At 40.3% G+C, this 16,729-nt stretch overlaps 1 protein-coding gene across 4 annotated transcripts in view; it reads left to right on the top strand.

The window, feature by feature from the left end:
- Nucleotides 1-16,729, top strand: part of LOC122996555 (kinesin-like protein KIF20B) — a 56,069-nt gene that overhangs the window by 11,565 nt on the left and 27,775 nt on the right. The window contains exons 14-31 of one of the 4 annotated variants that reach the window (XM_044372055.1): nt 313-438; nt 777-916; nt 1,471-1,588; nt 2,189-2,381; nt 2,802-2,935; nt 4,188-4,706; nt 5,072-6,243; nt 7,458-7,596; nt 8,938-9,060; nt 9,195-9,255; nt 9,944-10,069; nt 11,252-11,382; nt 11,913-12,068; nt 12,297-12,434; nt 13,814-13,942; nt 14,264-14,314; nt 14,876-14,938; nt 15,057-15,266. In XM_044372055.1, the coding sequence (XP_044227990.1) occupies nt 313-438; nt 777-916; nt 1,471-1,588; nt 2,189-2,381; nt 2,802-2,935; nt 4,188-4,706; nt 5,072-6,243; nt 7,458-7,596; nt 8,938-9,060; nt 9,195-9,255; nt 9,944-10,069; nt 11,252-11,382; nt 11,913-12,068; nt 12,297-12,434; nt 13,814-13,942; nt 14,264-14,314; nt 14,876-14,938; nt 15,057-15,266 (3,729 nt within the window). Of the gene's footprint in view, nt 1-312; nt 439-776; nt 917-1,470; nt 1,592-2,188; nt 2,382-2,801; nt 2,936-4,187; nt 4,707-5,071; nt 6,244-7,457; nt 7,597-8,937; nt 9,061-9,194; nt 9,256-9,943; nt 10,070-11,251; nt 11,383-11,912; nt 12,069-12,296; nt 12,435-13,813; nt 13,943-14,263; nt 14,315-14,875; nt 14,939-15,056; nt 15,267-16,729 lie in introns of all 4 variants that reach the window. The other 3 variants (XM_044372056.1, XM_044372054.1, XM_044372057.1) reach the window with 3 other exon arrangements.

Here is a 16,729-nt window from a genome sequence, read left to right as displayed (position 1 = left end):
TTAGTTTTTTCAGTGGGAACGTCTGTAATTATTCTGCAGAACAGAGCAGGAGAGTTTTATCTTTGAGTCCTGATCCGACGCAAGAGAAACTCTGCTGTGATAAGAACTTTATGACCCCCGTAGAAAAATGTGAAGATTTATGTGTATCAGATAATTTATATTTATTTTATTATCACCACACACGACCGAGAGAGTAAAATTAACAGTGCAGATTTTATATCTTCTAAATATCTGCTTTACAACTTTTTATTACAAAGTTGATATTTTTGATACTTTTACATGACAAATATACTTTTTTTTTTTTTTGTCCAGGAGGATGAGGATGATGAGTATGAGGAAGGAAAGAGCGTGATGGAGGACACTATGGATCAAAGCGGTGGTGAAGAAGACAGTGATGAAAATGATGATAAAATTCTCATCAGTAAAAAGACGCACCAGGTCGGTTCCTTTAAGTGTTTTAACAAACAAGTTGCCATTAATTGATTGACACATCAATAAGATCATCTTATTGTAACGTCAGAATAGAAATACAGAAATGATCAATAATAAAAATAAGTGTGAGGACATGAGTAGAAATTAAAAATGCTCAAGTGGAAAAATAAACTTTCTGGAGGAGTTTTATCTGTTTTTACCAAAGTTTATTTCAGTCTTTCTGACTTACTTTCATCAGACAGGAAGTCTGGAAGTAAGAAAGGTGTAAATGTATAAATTTGGAGGCCTTTTATTTATTTATGGTTCGATCGTGTGCGTTCACGTCCTCGTGTTCTGTTCTGCAGAAGCAGACGACGCTGCTGAAACAGCTGCAGGTCCAGCTGAAGAAGGAGCGAGCGGAGAGCCTCCTCATGGAGGTGCGAGTCAGAGACGAAATCAGCAGAGAGTTCTCCGAGCTCTTCTCTGAAATGCAGAATGACTACAAGTGAGACTTTTGATTTTTTTTTTTTTTTTTTTTTTAATACACATATCCAGGAAACTATATCAAAGCCTGCATGTGGTTTTCACTACAGTTTGCTGCCTGGGGCCTAAGATGAGTTGTTGTGTTCTTGTTGTGGGAGCTTGTTTTTATTCGGGTGTCATTAAAGTCAATCTGATATAAATTTGTTTTCATCTGCACCATTTTTTGCCACTTAAATAATGTAATGAAATATTTTTACCCTTTCAGACTGTGTGAGTCAGTGTAAGAATGATACTCTCACAGGCCGTAGTTAATTATATATAATAACTTTTAGACTTTGAAAAGAAAGAAATCCAATAAAGGACATTCAGGACTTTAAGGAACACCAGATTCAATTCATTTGTGATTGATCATTGACTTTTTTTTTTCTTGCATGTCTTCAAAAACAAAACATCTCCCAGACGGAGCTTTTAGAAAGTTGTCTTGCTGTGAAAAGAATATTTGCTGGTGTTAGATTGATGTAAATATGACGTAAATCTTATAGTCAGACAACCTGTGTGTGTGTGTGTTTGGTTTAGTGACCGCCTGGCGAGGGAGAGAGAGATCCTGGAGGAACAAGCTGAAAGGAGGCTGGAGATCTTCAAGAACCTTATTGACAAAATGGTCACCGATGGATCCAGTCCGGACGCACAAGCCGTGGTAATACAGCCTCTTTTACTGGGATCACACTAAATGTATTAAACCCCCAGTCCACCCAGTTACTTATTGTGTCGTAACATGTTAAAGGAATAGTTTGACATTTTGGGAAATACGTTTATTCGGTCCTAAATGCTAAATATTCATTGATGAGACAATGCTGAGGCTTTGACAGGAATCTTACTGCATGTTGTATATTTCAAACAAGATTCTGGTTCTTCTGTTACACTCATAGTTGAAACAAACGCATCCTTTTTCTCAGTATCAGAGTTTCCTTAATTACTGAGTGTGACCTGGTTCTGACCTTCTCCCGCCTGCAGCTTTCCATTGAAATAATAATGATGCCTGTTGGAACGGCTTTATTTGCCGTGAGAGCAAAGGGACTGACAGTTGTTTGATATCTATATTCTCTATTAATTACCCAAGTAGAGATTTGTATGTCGCTACTGAGGCAGGTATGGGTTAAGTATCATGTTTCAAGATGCTCTTGACAGATGTGGTCTCAGAGCTCCGGGGCAACAGACTCGGATGTTCTGAACGCGGGGATGTGCTCGCTAATCTCCCAGACTAATTTCTCTGATGTTTTCTTCCTCGTGGAAGGGCAACTCTCTGGACTCCTACTCGTCTGACTTGGCCGGCGTGAAGAAGGTCCCCGAGGCTGCTCGTGGCTGTCCGGGTTCAGGCCGAGCAGGACCTCAGGGAGACGGATGCAACGCCGTAGAGGAGCCGGAGGTTTCGGAACTGAATGAGCACCGGCGGAAAGTTCAAGAGCAACTGGTTCACAAATCCGCAGGTAAGAACACAGTGTTGTATTGTTGCAAATGTACCATCAGGGACTTTTAAAGGACAGGTTTGCAATTTTTCAAGTCTGTCATAAAACAACAGTCAGGTGCCCATATTTTTTTTTGTTTTGTGGGTTTCTTCTTTTTTCTTTTTAAATATTGTGTATTTATTTATTTATTTAATACATTTTCACACAGAAGGAGGACTGTGGATTTTGTCCTCCATCACCTCCATTGTAAGGTCATTATGAAGGGATCTTCTAATGGTCAGTATGAACAGGAGGAATGATTACAGCAAGAGAAACATGTTTCACTGTTCATCTGGGCTCCTGACTGTTATTTTAAGACTGACTTGAGAAATTTAGAGCGTGTCCTTTTTGCCTAGCGTCCACATCCTGTTGTATCTCTTAAATCTCTGGGCTATTTCGTAGGTAAATCCAGCGGAGTAGAGGACGAGGAGAAAAGGAGTCTTCTCTCTCAGCTCCAGGAGAAAACATCAGAGGTGGCCCAGCTGGAGAAACAAGTGGCAGAACTGGGGAGTTCACGTGAGGGAGAACGGCTGCAGGTAAGCAGCATGTAACCTGGAGGAGCTGCTTAATACTTTGAAGGAGGAGAAGTGATGTCATGAGTTTATCACTGAGGGGCGTGTTGAGTTTAATTATCGTTATCTCCTCTCACAACATTTGGTTTTGAGGTTTGTTTTATCTGGAGAAAGATGTATTAATTTCCACTAGTTCCTCTTATTATTGTTATAAAACTCTATTGATTCATCTACAGGCATCTAATGTCGACCAGTAAGCAGGTCCACAGGATCAAGTAGAGGTTAATGTCTTTCCATTTCACTTTGTTTACTCACATCTCAGTGACACTCTGTACATCCAGGAGAGTAAATAACCCAATGACCTGTTCACAAGCTCATCTTTCTAACATCTGGACTGTTGCTGCCCTACTTTATATTAGCCTGATGTTCATTGTAGGGCTTTTTATTTAGAGTGTGTGTAATTTAGACTATTATTATCTATCATTTCAACCCAATATGAATGTTTTGATTTTCACTATATTTTAATTACATTCAGAATAGAGATTCTATATTTTAATTACATTCAGAATAGAGATACCATTTCTATATATACCGCAGTAAAACATCTGACGGTATCAATATCGCCAACCAATTCCATTAGCGTTGTTTTCAGACGACACCGTGAACACAGAGCAGTGCTCCCGCCTTCATCAGCAGTTTTATTTGTGGCCAGTAAGAGTCCAGTATAGCTGTTATTATGATCTGAATTTCTCTGTATTTAAAAAAATAATTGAACTGTTAACACCCAGCAGATAACACTCACTATAAAGTTCTTGCACTCCAGAAATCAGTCGATCAGTTTCATCTGGAAAAATGTATGAATTTCCAAAATATGAATGGATGCGTAAAATCTAAGAGACGACGACACTCAGCTGCATTTCCTGTCAACTGTCTTAAAGTTTGAACAACTTGCCATTGTTGACAGAGTTTAAACTGTTCCTCATATTTCTTTTGCAGTCCAACAAAGCTGCAGTACACAGCGAATAAAATACATTTACCAAATTCACATTATCATTTAAAAAAAAAATACAGTGTTTATCAGCAGCTGATTCTCCAACGTAGGAAGTTGAAGTGTCCTTGTGGTTTGTTTGACGCTGATATACTTTAGAAAATGGGCAACAGTAATGTATATCGGCCCCTTCAATCTAGATCTTCTATGACGGTCTCTCCACCTTTGCTAAGTTTATTCAATGTTGTTTAAACACTGGAATAGCAACTCATCATTACTTGTATCCAGGAGTTGTCGGCTGCCCTTGAGAGGGAGAAGAAAGCCAGAGAAGACGCCCTCGCTGCGTTGGAGTACCAAACCATGGGGAAAGAGGAGGCAGTTGCATCCTTGGAGGAGGAGAGAAAAGCAAGAGAGGAGACCCTCATCACCCTCAGAGATCTGAAGCAAAGCAAAGAGGAAGTGACGGCGTCACTCAAAGAAGAGAGGAAGGGCAAAGAGGAAGCCGTGGCATCACTCGAAGAAGAGAGGAAGGGCAGAGAGGAAGCTGTGGTGGCACTCGAAGCTGAGAGGAGAGCCAAAGAGGACGCGGTCACAGCCCTTGCAGAAGAGAAGCGAAGCAGAGAAGGAGTACTCGCTGCTCTCGGTGAAGAGAAGATGGGCAAAGAAGAGGCTCAGTCTGTCCTGGCGATGGAGAGGAAGGAGATCACCAAGCTGGTTGAGGAGAGAGAGAAAATGCAACAGGAGGGTGACGCGCTTCGGCAGGAAGTCAGAGAGCTGACTGACAGGTTGAACGCCACAGAGCGCCAGGTAAACCTGACACCCTGAAGCTAACTAAACTAACAATGAATATTGCTAAAGCTTGAGAGGGCATGTTTCTTCTAGTGAGGAATCACATTTTAGTGCTGGGATGACAACGTTATAGGAGAAAGTTCTGATATTTTAGCTCTTTTTTTCAGTGCCTTACATAATCTTTCAAGTTTTGTGTTAAAGGACGAGTTCACAATTTTTCAAGTCTGTCTTATAGTCAATAGTCAGGAGCCCAAATGAACAGCTTTACCAGTCCACATTATTCAAATAAAGAAAATATACCAGAATAATGGTCACTTATGTTTCATTAAATCGACTTACTGCTGCAAGACTAAAAGAAATGATATTTGTGGAAATCGCTACAGGTGACCAGCGAGACGGAGAGAGCTGAACAAGCCTTAGTCCAACTACAAGCTGCCCAGACACAACTGGATGAACACGGCAAAGAGATCCAGGAGAAGACTTCCCAGATCCACCGCCTGACTCAGGAGGTTCAAGGCCTGAAAGAGGAACTGCGGACCACAGCGGCATCGTCTGCTGGTGTCGATGATCAGCTGAGAGAGGAAGTGTCTGACCTTAAGAAGAATCTGGCCGAGGAAAAGGACAAAAGGGACAGCAAGCAGAAACAGATAAAGGAGCTGCAGGATGAGCTAGCACAAGCGAAAGAACAGCTCGCTAACAAACAGCTGATCTCAGACCAGCGACTGGAACAGCTCACCGAGAAGCTGAACCACCAAGAAGCAGCTTCCAAGCAACAACTCGAGGAGCTGAGAAAGAAGCTTCAAGAGCAAGAAGAGACGTCGCGGCTCGAGTGTGAAGAACACGCCTCCAAAGAAGAAGTGAAACAGCTGAGAGCAAAGCTCGAAGAACAAACACAGGCCTCTGAGAAGCAGGTGGAGGAGCTCAACGAGAAGCTGCGAGAACAAGAAGTGATGTCACGGAAGCAGCTGGAGGAGTTAAAAGACAAACTGAGTGAAGAAAAAGCAACATCTGACCAACTTCTCAACGATCTGAAGCAGCAGCTCAGTGAGCGGGAGCAGACTGCAGAGCTGCTGAAGACCAGACTAGAGGAAGCTAAGTGCAGAAGATCAAACGGTGCCTCTAGCTCTGCCGCTGAAGAGGATCTCAAGAGGTTGAACTCTGACCTCCAGACTGAAGTCGCAACCTTGAGGGAAAAAGTCGCCAACATGGAAGAAAAGAAACCGAGTCCTGGTGATGACATTGAACCTCAACTGGCCTCTTCAGAGACGGAGAAAACACTAAAAGAGAAAGAAGATGAGCTTGCAGAGTCTAAGAAAGCGTCAGCGGAGAGAGAAGCGGAGCTGCAGAAGAAGCTGCTGGAAAAGGAGGCGCAGGTAACATCCCTGCAGAAGAGCCTGAAGGAGGCGCAGGAGCGGCGGGAGGAGGAGGAGAGCCAGGCGGTACAGGAGGCCCGGCGCAGGGAGGCGGAAAGACGCAGGGAGTTGCTGGCCGTGGCGCACGAGGCCATCGCTCAGAAGGACGAAGAGCTGGAGAAGAGAGCCGAAGAGATCAGCAGGTAACCGTTCATTTCCTTTTTTCTGTATAACAAACACTCGTCAACAAAATAAGTCTGTTTTAACACAACAGCCAAAAAGAAGTCTTGCTTCTTTTGCATGCTATTTTGCTGCTTGCATGCTATTTCAAGTCTGTCTTAAAACAACAGTGAAACATGTTTCTCTTGCTGTAATCATTCCTCCTGTTCATACTGACCATTAGAAGATCCCTTCATAATGACCTTACAATGGAAGTGATGGAGGACAAAATCCACAGTCCTCCTTCTGTCTAAAATGTATTTAAAAGTTTATCTGAAGCTAATATGAAGCTTCAGCGTCCGAATGAGTCAAATCAAGTAGATATCTTTCAACGTTACAGTCTTTTTAGTGCCAAAGTTCCTCTTTTTGTTACTATACTTCCACCTGCAGCTCAACAGGGAAACACTGTCCGAGGAAACACAAAGAGGGAATTTGATAATAAAAAAAGACTGTAAATGTGTCAGATATCCACTTGATATGACTAACTCAGACTGCTGAAGCTGAATAGAAGCTTCACACAGACTTTTAAATGCATTGAAAGCACATTTTGAAGGATCTTTTAATATCCAGTATGAACAGGAGGAATGATTACAGCGAGGAAAACCTCTTTCACTGTTCATATGGACACCTGACTGCTGTTTTAAAACACACTTGAAAAACTTATTGTAATTATAGGATTCCCAATAATTGAATTCTATTTGACATCAAAACCATTTCTATAAAGTATAGTATAGTTGCAAAATGGCCATAAAAGATGAAAAAAGGCCTTAAATAACATTGTTGCTTAGATCAACACTGAATAAATATATAATATATATAATAAAGTTCTATTATTATTATGTACTCCATTAATTCAACTGACAGAAAGCAGTCTGTCTAAATTGGAATATGTTGTTCTGTTATACCGGAGTTGTTTGTTATCGTCTCCTCTCTGAGATGATCAAAACAAACAGTGCAGACTCTGAATTATCTTGTCTTGTTCTATATTCGACTATATTATTCTGTCATTGTGAAATACATCTTTTCTTCCCTTTCATCTCTCCGCGAGCGCCCCGGATTCCGGGGGGAAGGTTGTATTAATCCATCCATCCTCCCGCTGTATTAAAGAGTCTGACGAGCAGTGATGTTGTTTGTTCTGCGATGTACTATCCTGTGTTTTTAAAACACCGGTAGGCAGTTCATTGTTATTTTGTCCCAGACTAAAGGTAAACGCCAAGCAGGACTCGGAGAAAGTCAAGAGCCTCGGCCTCGACCTTCAGAGGAAAGAAGACGACACCTCGGACCTCCGAGAGAAACTAGCCGACTACAAGAAGCAGATCCAGCAGGTCCAGAAAGAGGTACACGCACCTCATCACGGAGTAAACAGCTGTCTGTATGCAGCAGTAATATCTATTCATCTTCTTCAAATCGCAGTATGGTTTCTGAAACAATGTTGACGCTCAGGTGGTTACATTTATTATGCAGCTTCTGTATGTTTTTGGCCTTTCAGCCACAACACGCTGCAATTTATCAGAGCGGATATATGTGAAAACAACAAGCCAGTCGCACAATATTCTGTAGTTATATTGATGTTAGATGACTTTTCACACACAATTTTCTCCACAATATAAAACTGAAATACTTTATTTTTATTGTCAAAGTAGAACTTTCCATAACACTGAAGAAGGCTGCAAGGAGAAACATTTTGTTCTAACAATAAAGTTCTTTAAGTTTTGCACAAGTTTTGACCTTTTTCAGACTTTTTTCCTTCTTCATCCACCTTTTTAAAGTAGGTGAAGTTGTGTCAGAAGTCTCTGCTCCAGTGTTGCTCTGTTCATTCTGCAACATCATCACTGAGTTGAATTTAATCTGGGGCAACATATTTAAACGATACTCTAATTATATAATCATTTTTTTAAGAATAAAATGTCCAAATTCTTTGATTCCTGCTTCTCAAATGTGAATATTTTCTGTTTTATTTAATCTTCTGTGACAGTAAACTGAGAATATTTGGTTTGTGGACAAAACATTTGAGGACGTCACCTTGGACTTTTGGAAACAGTGATTGACATGTTTCACCTTTTTCAGGCCCAAATAACTAATGGAGTAATCGAGAAATTAATTGACAGATTATAGATAATGGAAATATTCGCTAGTCGCCGCTGTAGACGTATCCCAGTTAGATGTGATATCAGATCCTTTCTGTCTGTCTCTTTGTCCTTCTGTGTCCGTATTAAAGCAAAGCCAGTTAGAAATGATGCATCAATGCATCATTAAATATTAATTTTAAGTCGATTGCTAGTAAATATAAGCAATTAAATACATTCACCAGTAAGTTTCAGGCCAGTGTCTCTGGCAAAAATAGATCTGATGTGTAAAATGTGCTCACATAGTAGATTATTTAAAAAAAACTTAGAGGGATTAAACTGTCCTCAGATTGCACTCTGCTTTAGATTTTTTACATTTTCATGCTTGTTTGGAGATCTTTTATGGTCCAGAGAAGGAGCAGTTCTCTATATTTAGCTGAAAGTGTAGTTTATATGCAAGTTGGATAAATTAAATGAAGGGAAATACAGAACAGCTGCAGTACTGGAAACTTATTAGACACTAACAGCACACAGCTTGAATTCCTTTTATCTGTAATGTTGTGAAAACCTTTTATTTACAGTAGATTGAGCTTTTTCTTCCCCCCCCTAAAGATCTCAGCCATGAGAGAAGAGGAGAAAGCTTTGAGGCAAAAACTGACTGATGCAGAAAAAACTAAGAAGCAGCTTCAGTCCGACCTGGCCAACAGAGACAGAACCATCCAGCAACTCAAAGTGGTGAGATGATCTTTCTCTTTCACTGCAGAGTTTTTACAAAAAAATAAATAAAAGTTCTGAAGGCTTCGGCTCAGTTTGCTCTGGAAGAACAGCATCCTGTTCAGCACGCTGCTCTCCTCCTTTCCTCCCTCCAGGAACAATCATCCGACACCAAGTCTGATCAGACGCTGCAGCTCTACCAGAAAGCCTGTAAAGGTAAAAATAAGCCTGTATGCTTCACTAGAGAATTCATGTTTGCTGAAAGAGTTCTGATCTTAAAATCGGCCTGCGCCTAATAATTATATTTATATAAATTACCCATTAATCAATATTATTTTCCCATTATACCATCATAAATTCCCAGATCTTGTAAACAATGTCAGTGTACAATGATATAAAACATAAAAGCAGCAAATCCTCACATTTGAGAAGCTGAAATCAGTGAATGTTTGATATTTTGGTTTGATAAATGATAAAATATCGATGCCTGGCTACAAATAGAGCAGCAGGTCATAAAGCAGAGTAAATATTTGAAATTTAATTTAAGACTTTTGCGTTGTCAGTAGAGGACATTCCAGGGTTGCTGCATGATGGGAAAAACCCAAAAATGAAACTCTCATGGCCTCAAGTGTTTTCTAATGAAAGCCTTCCAGTAAAACACTGAACCTGCCCTGCAGCTGATCTCTGACCTGTCTGCAGTGAAAAGATAAATACCTGTTTAATTAAATGTCTTAGTATGAGAGCCAGGGTGGCGTTCTGCTTGTAAATATGTACCTGTGTGTGTGTGTGTGTGTGTGTGTGTGTGTGCGTGTGTGTGTGCGTGTGTGTGTGCGTGTGTGTGTGCGTGTGTGTGTGTGTGTGTGTGTGTGTGTGTGTGTGTGTGTGTGTTTCTGTTGATTTGCAGATCTGGAGGCGAAGGAGAGCATCATGGAGGGAATGCGTTTGGCTCTGACGGAACAGGAGGAGACGCAGGACGAGATGGAGCAGGTCCTGGAGGAGAAACTAAACCTCATCCAGGAACTCACCGGTGGTAAGAAACACACAGGATCTGAATACAAATCAAAGAGAGAAGATAAGCAAACATGGACGCTGTGAAAGCATGTGGATTTCATTGTTTTGCATTAAAAAAAAAGCGGTCTGGCCTGCAGAGAGTTTAGTCTAATCCTCTTATTCTTACAAACTGCAGAGAAATAAAAATGTTCATGACATTAAATAGATAAATGAGACTAGAATAAATCTGTATTCTCTCACAGCTACAAGACATTTGGAAGCTAAAGTCAGATCAGTAAGTCAACCAGCGTTACAGGAAACAAACACACAGGATGCAGAGTGTAAAGTACGGAACATCAGAAGAAGATGTGCACATGAGAGGAGATACGATAAAACACCAAACGAAGCTTTGTTTGGTCCTTATTGCATTCTGATTATTACTACAAAAGAAACAGAAAGGAAAAAGAAACACACGCTTGGCAGGAAGTGAGGTCACAAGCTTGCCACACAGATAATATCTGCGTGTGTGGCGTTTAGGGAGCATCAGTAAATTGTAGCGTCTACTGATAGTCTGCATGAGAGGCGTTTAGGCAAGTTTATTTGTATAACACATTTCAACAGCGAGGCAATTCAAAGTGCTTTATATAGAGTATAAAAGGCATCAAAACAGAATATAAAAGCAACATAAGTAAAAAGACATCAAAACAATTAAAAAGTGTTAAATTTGGATATAAAAAGAAGCTAAAAGGGAATAAGACAGATAAAACAAGAGAATAAAAGCTTAGGGGACGAGGATTGTGCTCTCTAGGTATTCTGCGTGTGAGGCGTTTAGGGAGCATCTGCAAATTGTAGCGTCTACTGATAGTCTGCATGAGAGGCGTTTGGGGGACGGGCAGTTGTTCTCTCTAGGTATTGAGTTATGAACGGGAGCTGCACTCGTCTTCTCTAATTTGGGAAATTGATTATTTTGAGAAATTCTTTTAAAAGCAAAACCTCCCAAAGCACCAGTTTTCATTTAGGCAATTAGTCAGTTACAGCGTATTTATATAAATAGATGTAGTCGGTCACTTGGGCAAAGATGTTAGATTTAGATTCATATAAACAAAAAGAAAGAAGAAAACTTGATTAACAAAGAGAAAATTACACAAAAAATTCTTCTTGGAATGTAAATATGAATCTTGTTGAAACTAGTGTCTTGTTCTTTTGGTTTTGATTATTTCAGAGGTTGAGAAGCTGAGAGGAGCGTTTCTGCAACAAGACCGTGGAAACAATCCGCTCTGTCAAACAGACAACCCATCAGATGACCTCAAAGCGGCCAAACGGGAAGCTGCTCAGGCTCAGGAAAGCTTAAAGGTAAACGAAGGGGATTTATTTACAAAAGTTGTCTTAGATGGTAGGACCAGAAATGTGTCTTCTCTAATGAAGTTTGAGTGGAGGAAACATTAAAAAGAAATAGGAATAATGCAATAATTTGTTAATTCCTGTTTAGAATTTGACAGATCAAGAATATTTTACTGTTTTTGAAGATTCTCGACTACAAAACTGGTGCAAGCAACTGTATTTTCTCCTCTTTTGCATTCCTCCCTTGCAGTATTTTAGGCAGATCCCCAAACAAAAAGCACTGAAAAATGTCAGTGTTTAGACCAGTTTTTTTTTTAAACAAGGAATTACAATTCATGAACAACTCCTCCCTGATCACTTGGATGTGTTCGTGCCCTTGAATAAAAACTAGTTAGACTGAAGTCTGTTGTCAGGTTTAAGTAGCCTTTCTTATGTTTTTGTTACAGACAACTGCAGATTACCACTCTTTTTGTTGATGTAGACGTTTTATCAGGCGTTCCAGCTCAAACAATTTTCCTCTTTAAAAATCAACTTGTGTGCAGCTGTGTACAGAGAAACACCAGACAGAACGTAAAAAGTGGCTGGAGGAGAAGCTGTTCCTGATCGGCCAAGCTAAAGAAGCAGAGGACAAGAGGAACCATGAGATGAGGAAGTTTGCAGAAGACAGAGAACGCTACACTCGGCAGCAGAGCCAGCTGGTAAGAAGCGGTTGCGAAACACGGACGTGCCAACAGCTGAGCCAAAATACAGCTAAAATTAGCAAACATATTTTTAATTTAGCCAACATATTTGCTACATTGGTGCACTGATATTCCCGTTTTACAGTTTCACTTTGTCTCTTTTTTCTTATTCACACACATACAGTGCACCACCAGTAATTTCCACCACCACACAGTGTTTTGAAAGTACATTTCCCTCTTTGTCAGGAGTCCCTGACGTCCCAGCTGGCTGAGAAGGAGCAGACCATGGAGCATTGGAGGAAGGAGAGAGACACTCTGGTTGCAGCTCTGGAGGTCCAGCTCCAGAAACTTCTCTCCAGCCAGGCGGAGAAAGACAAACAAGAGGTCGGTATAACATAAAGATGATGAGACTCGTACTGGATGCCTTTTCCATCAACTAGACTCACCACAGGAATTTAGTGAAACCCATCAAATCCCGTTCAGTTATAACAGATTGATCTGAGGTTGAGGAGGAGGATTAAGAAGGTGTTGTAATATAAGATGAAGATAATCCATAGGAGGTGTCTTTAGTCTTTAATGGACTATTCAACCCTGAATATCAAAAGCTAAAAAAAAAAAAAAAAATCTGCTCCGTCTGCTCTCTTGTGATTGAAATGTACGTTTCACCTCCGTACCCACTCAATCAGTCATGTCAAAGCAGTTGTTTCCCATCATCAGTCAAGGCAAAACACCTGCTGTGATGTTATTGATTTAGGTTTAGCCGGAGGGGGAAACACGACTGCAAGTTTGAACCTGTAGAGAACAAAACATCAACAGTTTGCTGCCCTCATTTCACACAGTGTTGATTTACCCTTCAGGTAGGATTATTTGGAGAGCAGAACCCTGATGTGGTGTAGAGAAAGGAGGTGAAAAAATCTCTCTCAACCATCACATTACTGAAACTTTAAAAAAAAAAAAAAAAAAAAGAAAACCTTAAAGGACCAGTGTTTAGGATTTAGTGGGGAGGTTGCAGATTGTAACCAACTGAATACTCCTTTTCCTCCCCCGCCCCTTCAAGGAATGTAGGAGAACTACGGTGGCCGCGAAACTCGCAAAAAACACGAAAGACCCTCTAGAGCCAGGGTTTGGTTTGTCCATTCTGGGCTACTGTAGAAACATGGCCGTGCGGTTCTTATTTTCATGGGATTATACACTAATTAAAACATACTTATGGATATTATATTCAATTTCTGCCAATAGATCCTCCTAAATATCACACACTGGTCCTTTAAGGAATAGGGCAGCGCGTAATGTGCGTAGTTGAGCAAGCGGCAGAAAAGTGACAGTGAATGCAAGCGGAGCAGAGGAAAAGCTTAGTAATAAGTTATCAATCAGTCAGTAAATGTACAGTACAGGATCCAGTGTGTCAGTTAATCAATGCTGCAACTTCTCAAGACCAACAAAAGTCTCGTCTGTTGCTTCCTCAACTGCTGGAAAAGTGAAGGTTAGCCCTGAAGTTAGCGACAACAAGTTAGCCTATCCTGACCAGGTTCACTGACCATTTAAGGTGGACTGACCTTTAAGGTGGACCAGCTACACCAGTATTCAAAAACATCCCTTTGAAAATCCTCACTACTGCTTATAAAGTTAGAATGATGGTGTTTTAGTGTCTTTCTCTCTTGCAGTAATGGTTCAAAACTCTGGATAACATTTTTGGTGAAAAGCATAAAATCAAAAAAGAGGGTGGAGAGAAAACGTCACAGATTGAACACTTCCTCTTTCAGAGCGTAGACGGTGGCGGCGTCAGTGTGGCAGAACTTCAGGCTGCTCTGTCGGAGAGAGAGACGGAGATCTTGAGACTGAAGGAGGAGCTGAAGGCTGCGACAACCAAACAGGTGGAAACGACCACGCAGGTTAGTCTAAAAAAAAAAAAGAATACGCCACCCCAAATCTGAATGCTCTTATATTCAATTAATAATTAAAGCAGGAATCTCATCTCCTGCATCATAATCTATTTCTCTGGTGGTCCAAACAGCATCAAAGAGAGTTATATACCAAAAATGTATTTTTTATTTTATATTAATAAAGTTGCACATCACAACTTTACATAAAGTTAGAGAACATACACAGCTTTATCGCTATAATCTAGATATGAGTGAAGGGCAGCGATGCAGTTTTGCCCTTTTTATATTTAAATGTTTTATTACTGATGTTTGTTTTTCATCTGTTCTCAGGTCAGGAGTGAACAGGTCAGAGCACAAAACAGAGATAACAGCCTGGCGGAGGTAAATGTTTGTTTTTGATTGTTTGCTCTGTTTTTCCTTTACTTTTTTAAACCTCTTCCAAAAACCATTTGTGAAGTGTGAACATAATAAAGGAGAAGGACATAGATCAAGGAGATATAAATCAGAGTTTTATGTCAGTGATAAGGTGAATGTCTTTGCTTTCTGGGCATTCAGCCTTTTACTTTATTTATCCATAAATTATCCTCAGATGTTCTCCGTCTTTTAAAGTGAACCTGCAGACTACAGACAGATATAACTTTGATCTTTTTTAATTTCTTGTTTTAAACTTCAGTACATCTTGTCAACAAGGTTAAACGAGGACTGTACGTCATTTACAGGATGCTGACCTTGCTAATCTTAAACTTCTTCTTGTCTGTATGTGAGGAGGCTTCAGCTCCAGAAACACTTAAAAATGTATAATGTCTGTAAAGCTGTTTCAATCATTCATCATAGAGGCTGTGGTTGCACCTGGCAGATAAATCTAGGATGAAAGATTAAAATAGTACATTTATCAACATCTTTTGCATTAAAAAAAAATGTTATTTTTCAAATTCTTGGCAGAGTGAAACCATTAACAGGAAGTCAGGAGGAAGGAGAGACATCAGAGCGTCAGTCAGCAGTCAGGTAAGCTGTCACTGTTGTGGTGTCCTCACCTTGTAGTTACCAACAGATCAGATATTTAACCTCAACCCTTCACACAACCAAGTGACCCCTGACCTTAAAACCACGTGTCGTTCCACAGGGCTCAGCTGGTTATCCGTCCGTGTTGGACTCCTCTGAGATTTCCACAGAAAACGGCCGGACGAGTCGTTTCCCGCGTCCCGAGCTGGAGATCTCCTTCAGTCCTCTGCAGCCGAACCGCATGGCGCTGCGACGCCAGGGAGAGGAGAACGCCGTCACCGTCAAAATCACGCGCTCGGCACGCAAGAGGAAGAGCGGAGAGATGGAGAAGGTAGGAGCCGCACATTAGTCAGTCGTTTAAACATTTTGTCATATTCACAAGTATAAATGCGCAGCGTACGGCAGTTTAAATGATGCATTTCTCAGTTTCTTAAAAGTAAATCCTCCCTAGATAACTAAAAGTACAACAGATGTGCAGTGTGGACCTCAGAGATGGGCTTTTTCCAATTATTTTCAGAGATGGTTTTTCACTTTTCATACATGTTGTGTGGAGAAAATGTCACAGTGAAACCTTTTTCTCCCCTCAGCCGCCATCAATCCAGCACTTGTAGTGTAGAATTGTCTTACACTCCTGGGAAATAGAGAGCAACAGCAGCTGAAATGGCAGTTGTAAATTTGGCATTTCTACATCTGTACATAGCAGATTCAAACAGTGGTGATGTGGTAATTAGTTTGGCATTTCAAGTAATTATGTTTTTATTTTTCTGGTAGCAGGGTGCCATTACAAAACATGTTACATGTCTGTGTATATCTTCAGTATGCTTGGTGTTTTTACAGGGTCTCTGCAGGTCTTGAAAAGTTTTTTTTAAAAAAAAAAAACTTAGTTCCTTGGAGAAAAGGCCTCACTGGTATTAAAAAATTCCATCTATCCATCCATTAGTGATACCACTCTGAAGAGAGGCGAGGGTACACTCGGGACGGGTTGCCAGTCAATCAGAGAGCTCAGACATCCAGGCAGAACACCGTTCACACTCACATTCACCAACGGGCAATCTAGAGTTGCCAATTAACCTAAACTGCTTATTTTCTCTTACCCGCTGTCGGCAGTAATGATAGTTATAAAAAATGTTTTTGTGTCTGATTGTGGCTCATCAGGAGACCTATAAACTAAAAGCGTGACGTTATTGCAGTTGATTATGCTGCAGGAAGCTGTTTAATTCTTTTTTTGTGGAGTTTCAGCCATCGAATCCATATCAAACACAGTAATTACTGCTAACGACAATAAGTAGGAAGCTCATCCAGTCATAATGGGGAAGTGTCAAATTTAGCAGAAACTTAAATGAATAAATAATTTCTTATTGGTTAATCAATCTATCCATTTTATGCTGCCTGTCATGGTTCAGGTAGCATGTATTTAATGAACAATAATAAATGAGATATAATATAATAATAAAGAATTTTAGGCATTGTACTTTGGCCAGTAGGATGGTGAAATAAGTATTAAACAGTTGCAGAAACCCTATTTTAATGCATTCAGATAGTAATGATCAGTGCATTCAGACTGTTAACAAACATATCAAACGGTAATATCTGTATTTTGTAGCATCTGGTTAAAATCTGCTGCATTAGATGAAAAAATAAGAGTTTTAAGATGGTTCAGACTCTTCATTACTGAGCTAGAATACATAATTTAAAAGTACCCGAAAAATAAAAGGAAGCAGTGACAGCAGCACTTGTCACAGCAGCTATTCTCACTTTAAAGAGTATTACGCAATCGCTTGGAAGATCTATAAA

This window comes from Thunnus albacares, chromosome 14, assembly GCF_914725855.1.
Source record: "Thunnus albacares chromosome 14, fThuAlb1.1, whole genome shotgun sequence".
Lineage (NCBI taxonomy): Eukaryota > Metazoa > Chordata > Actinopteri > Scombriformes > Scombridae > Thunnus > Thunnus albacares.
The sequence above is the reverse complement of the archived record's forward strand: the minus strand, read 5'-3'. Positions and strand labels throughout refer to the sequence as shown.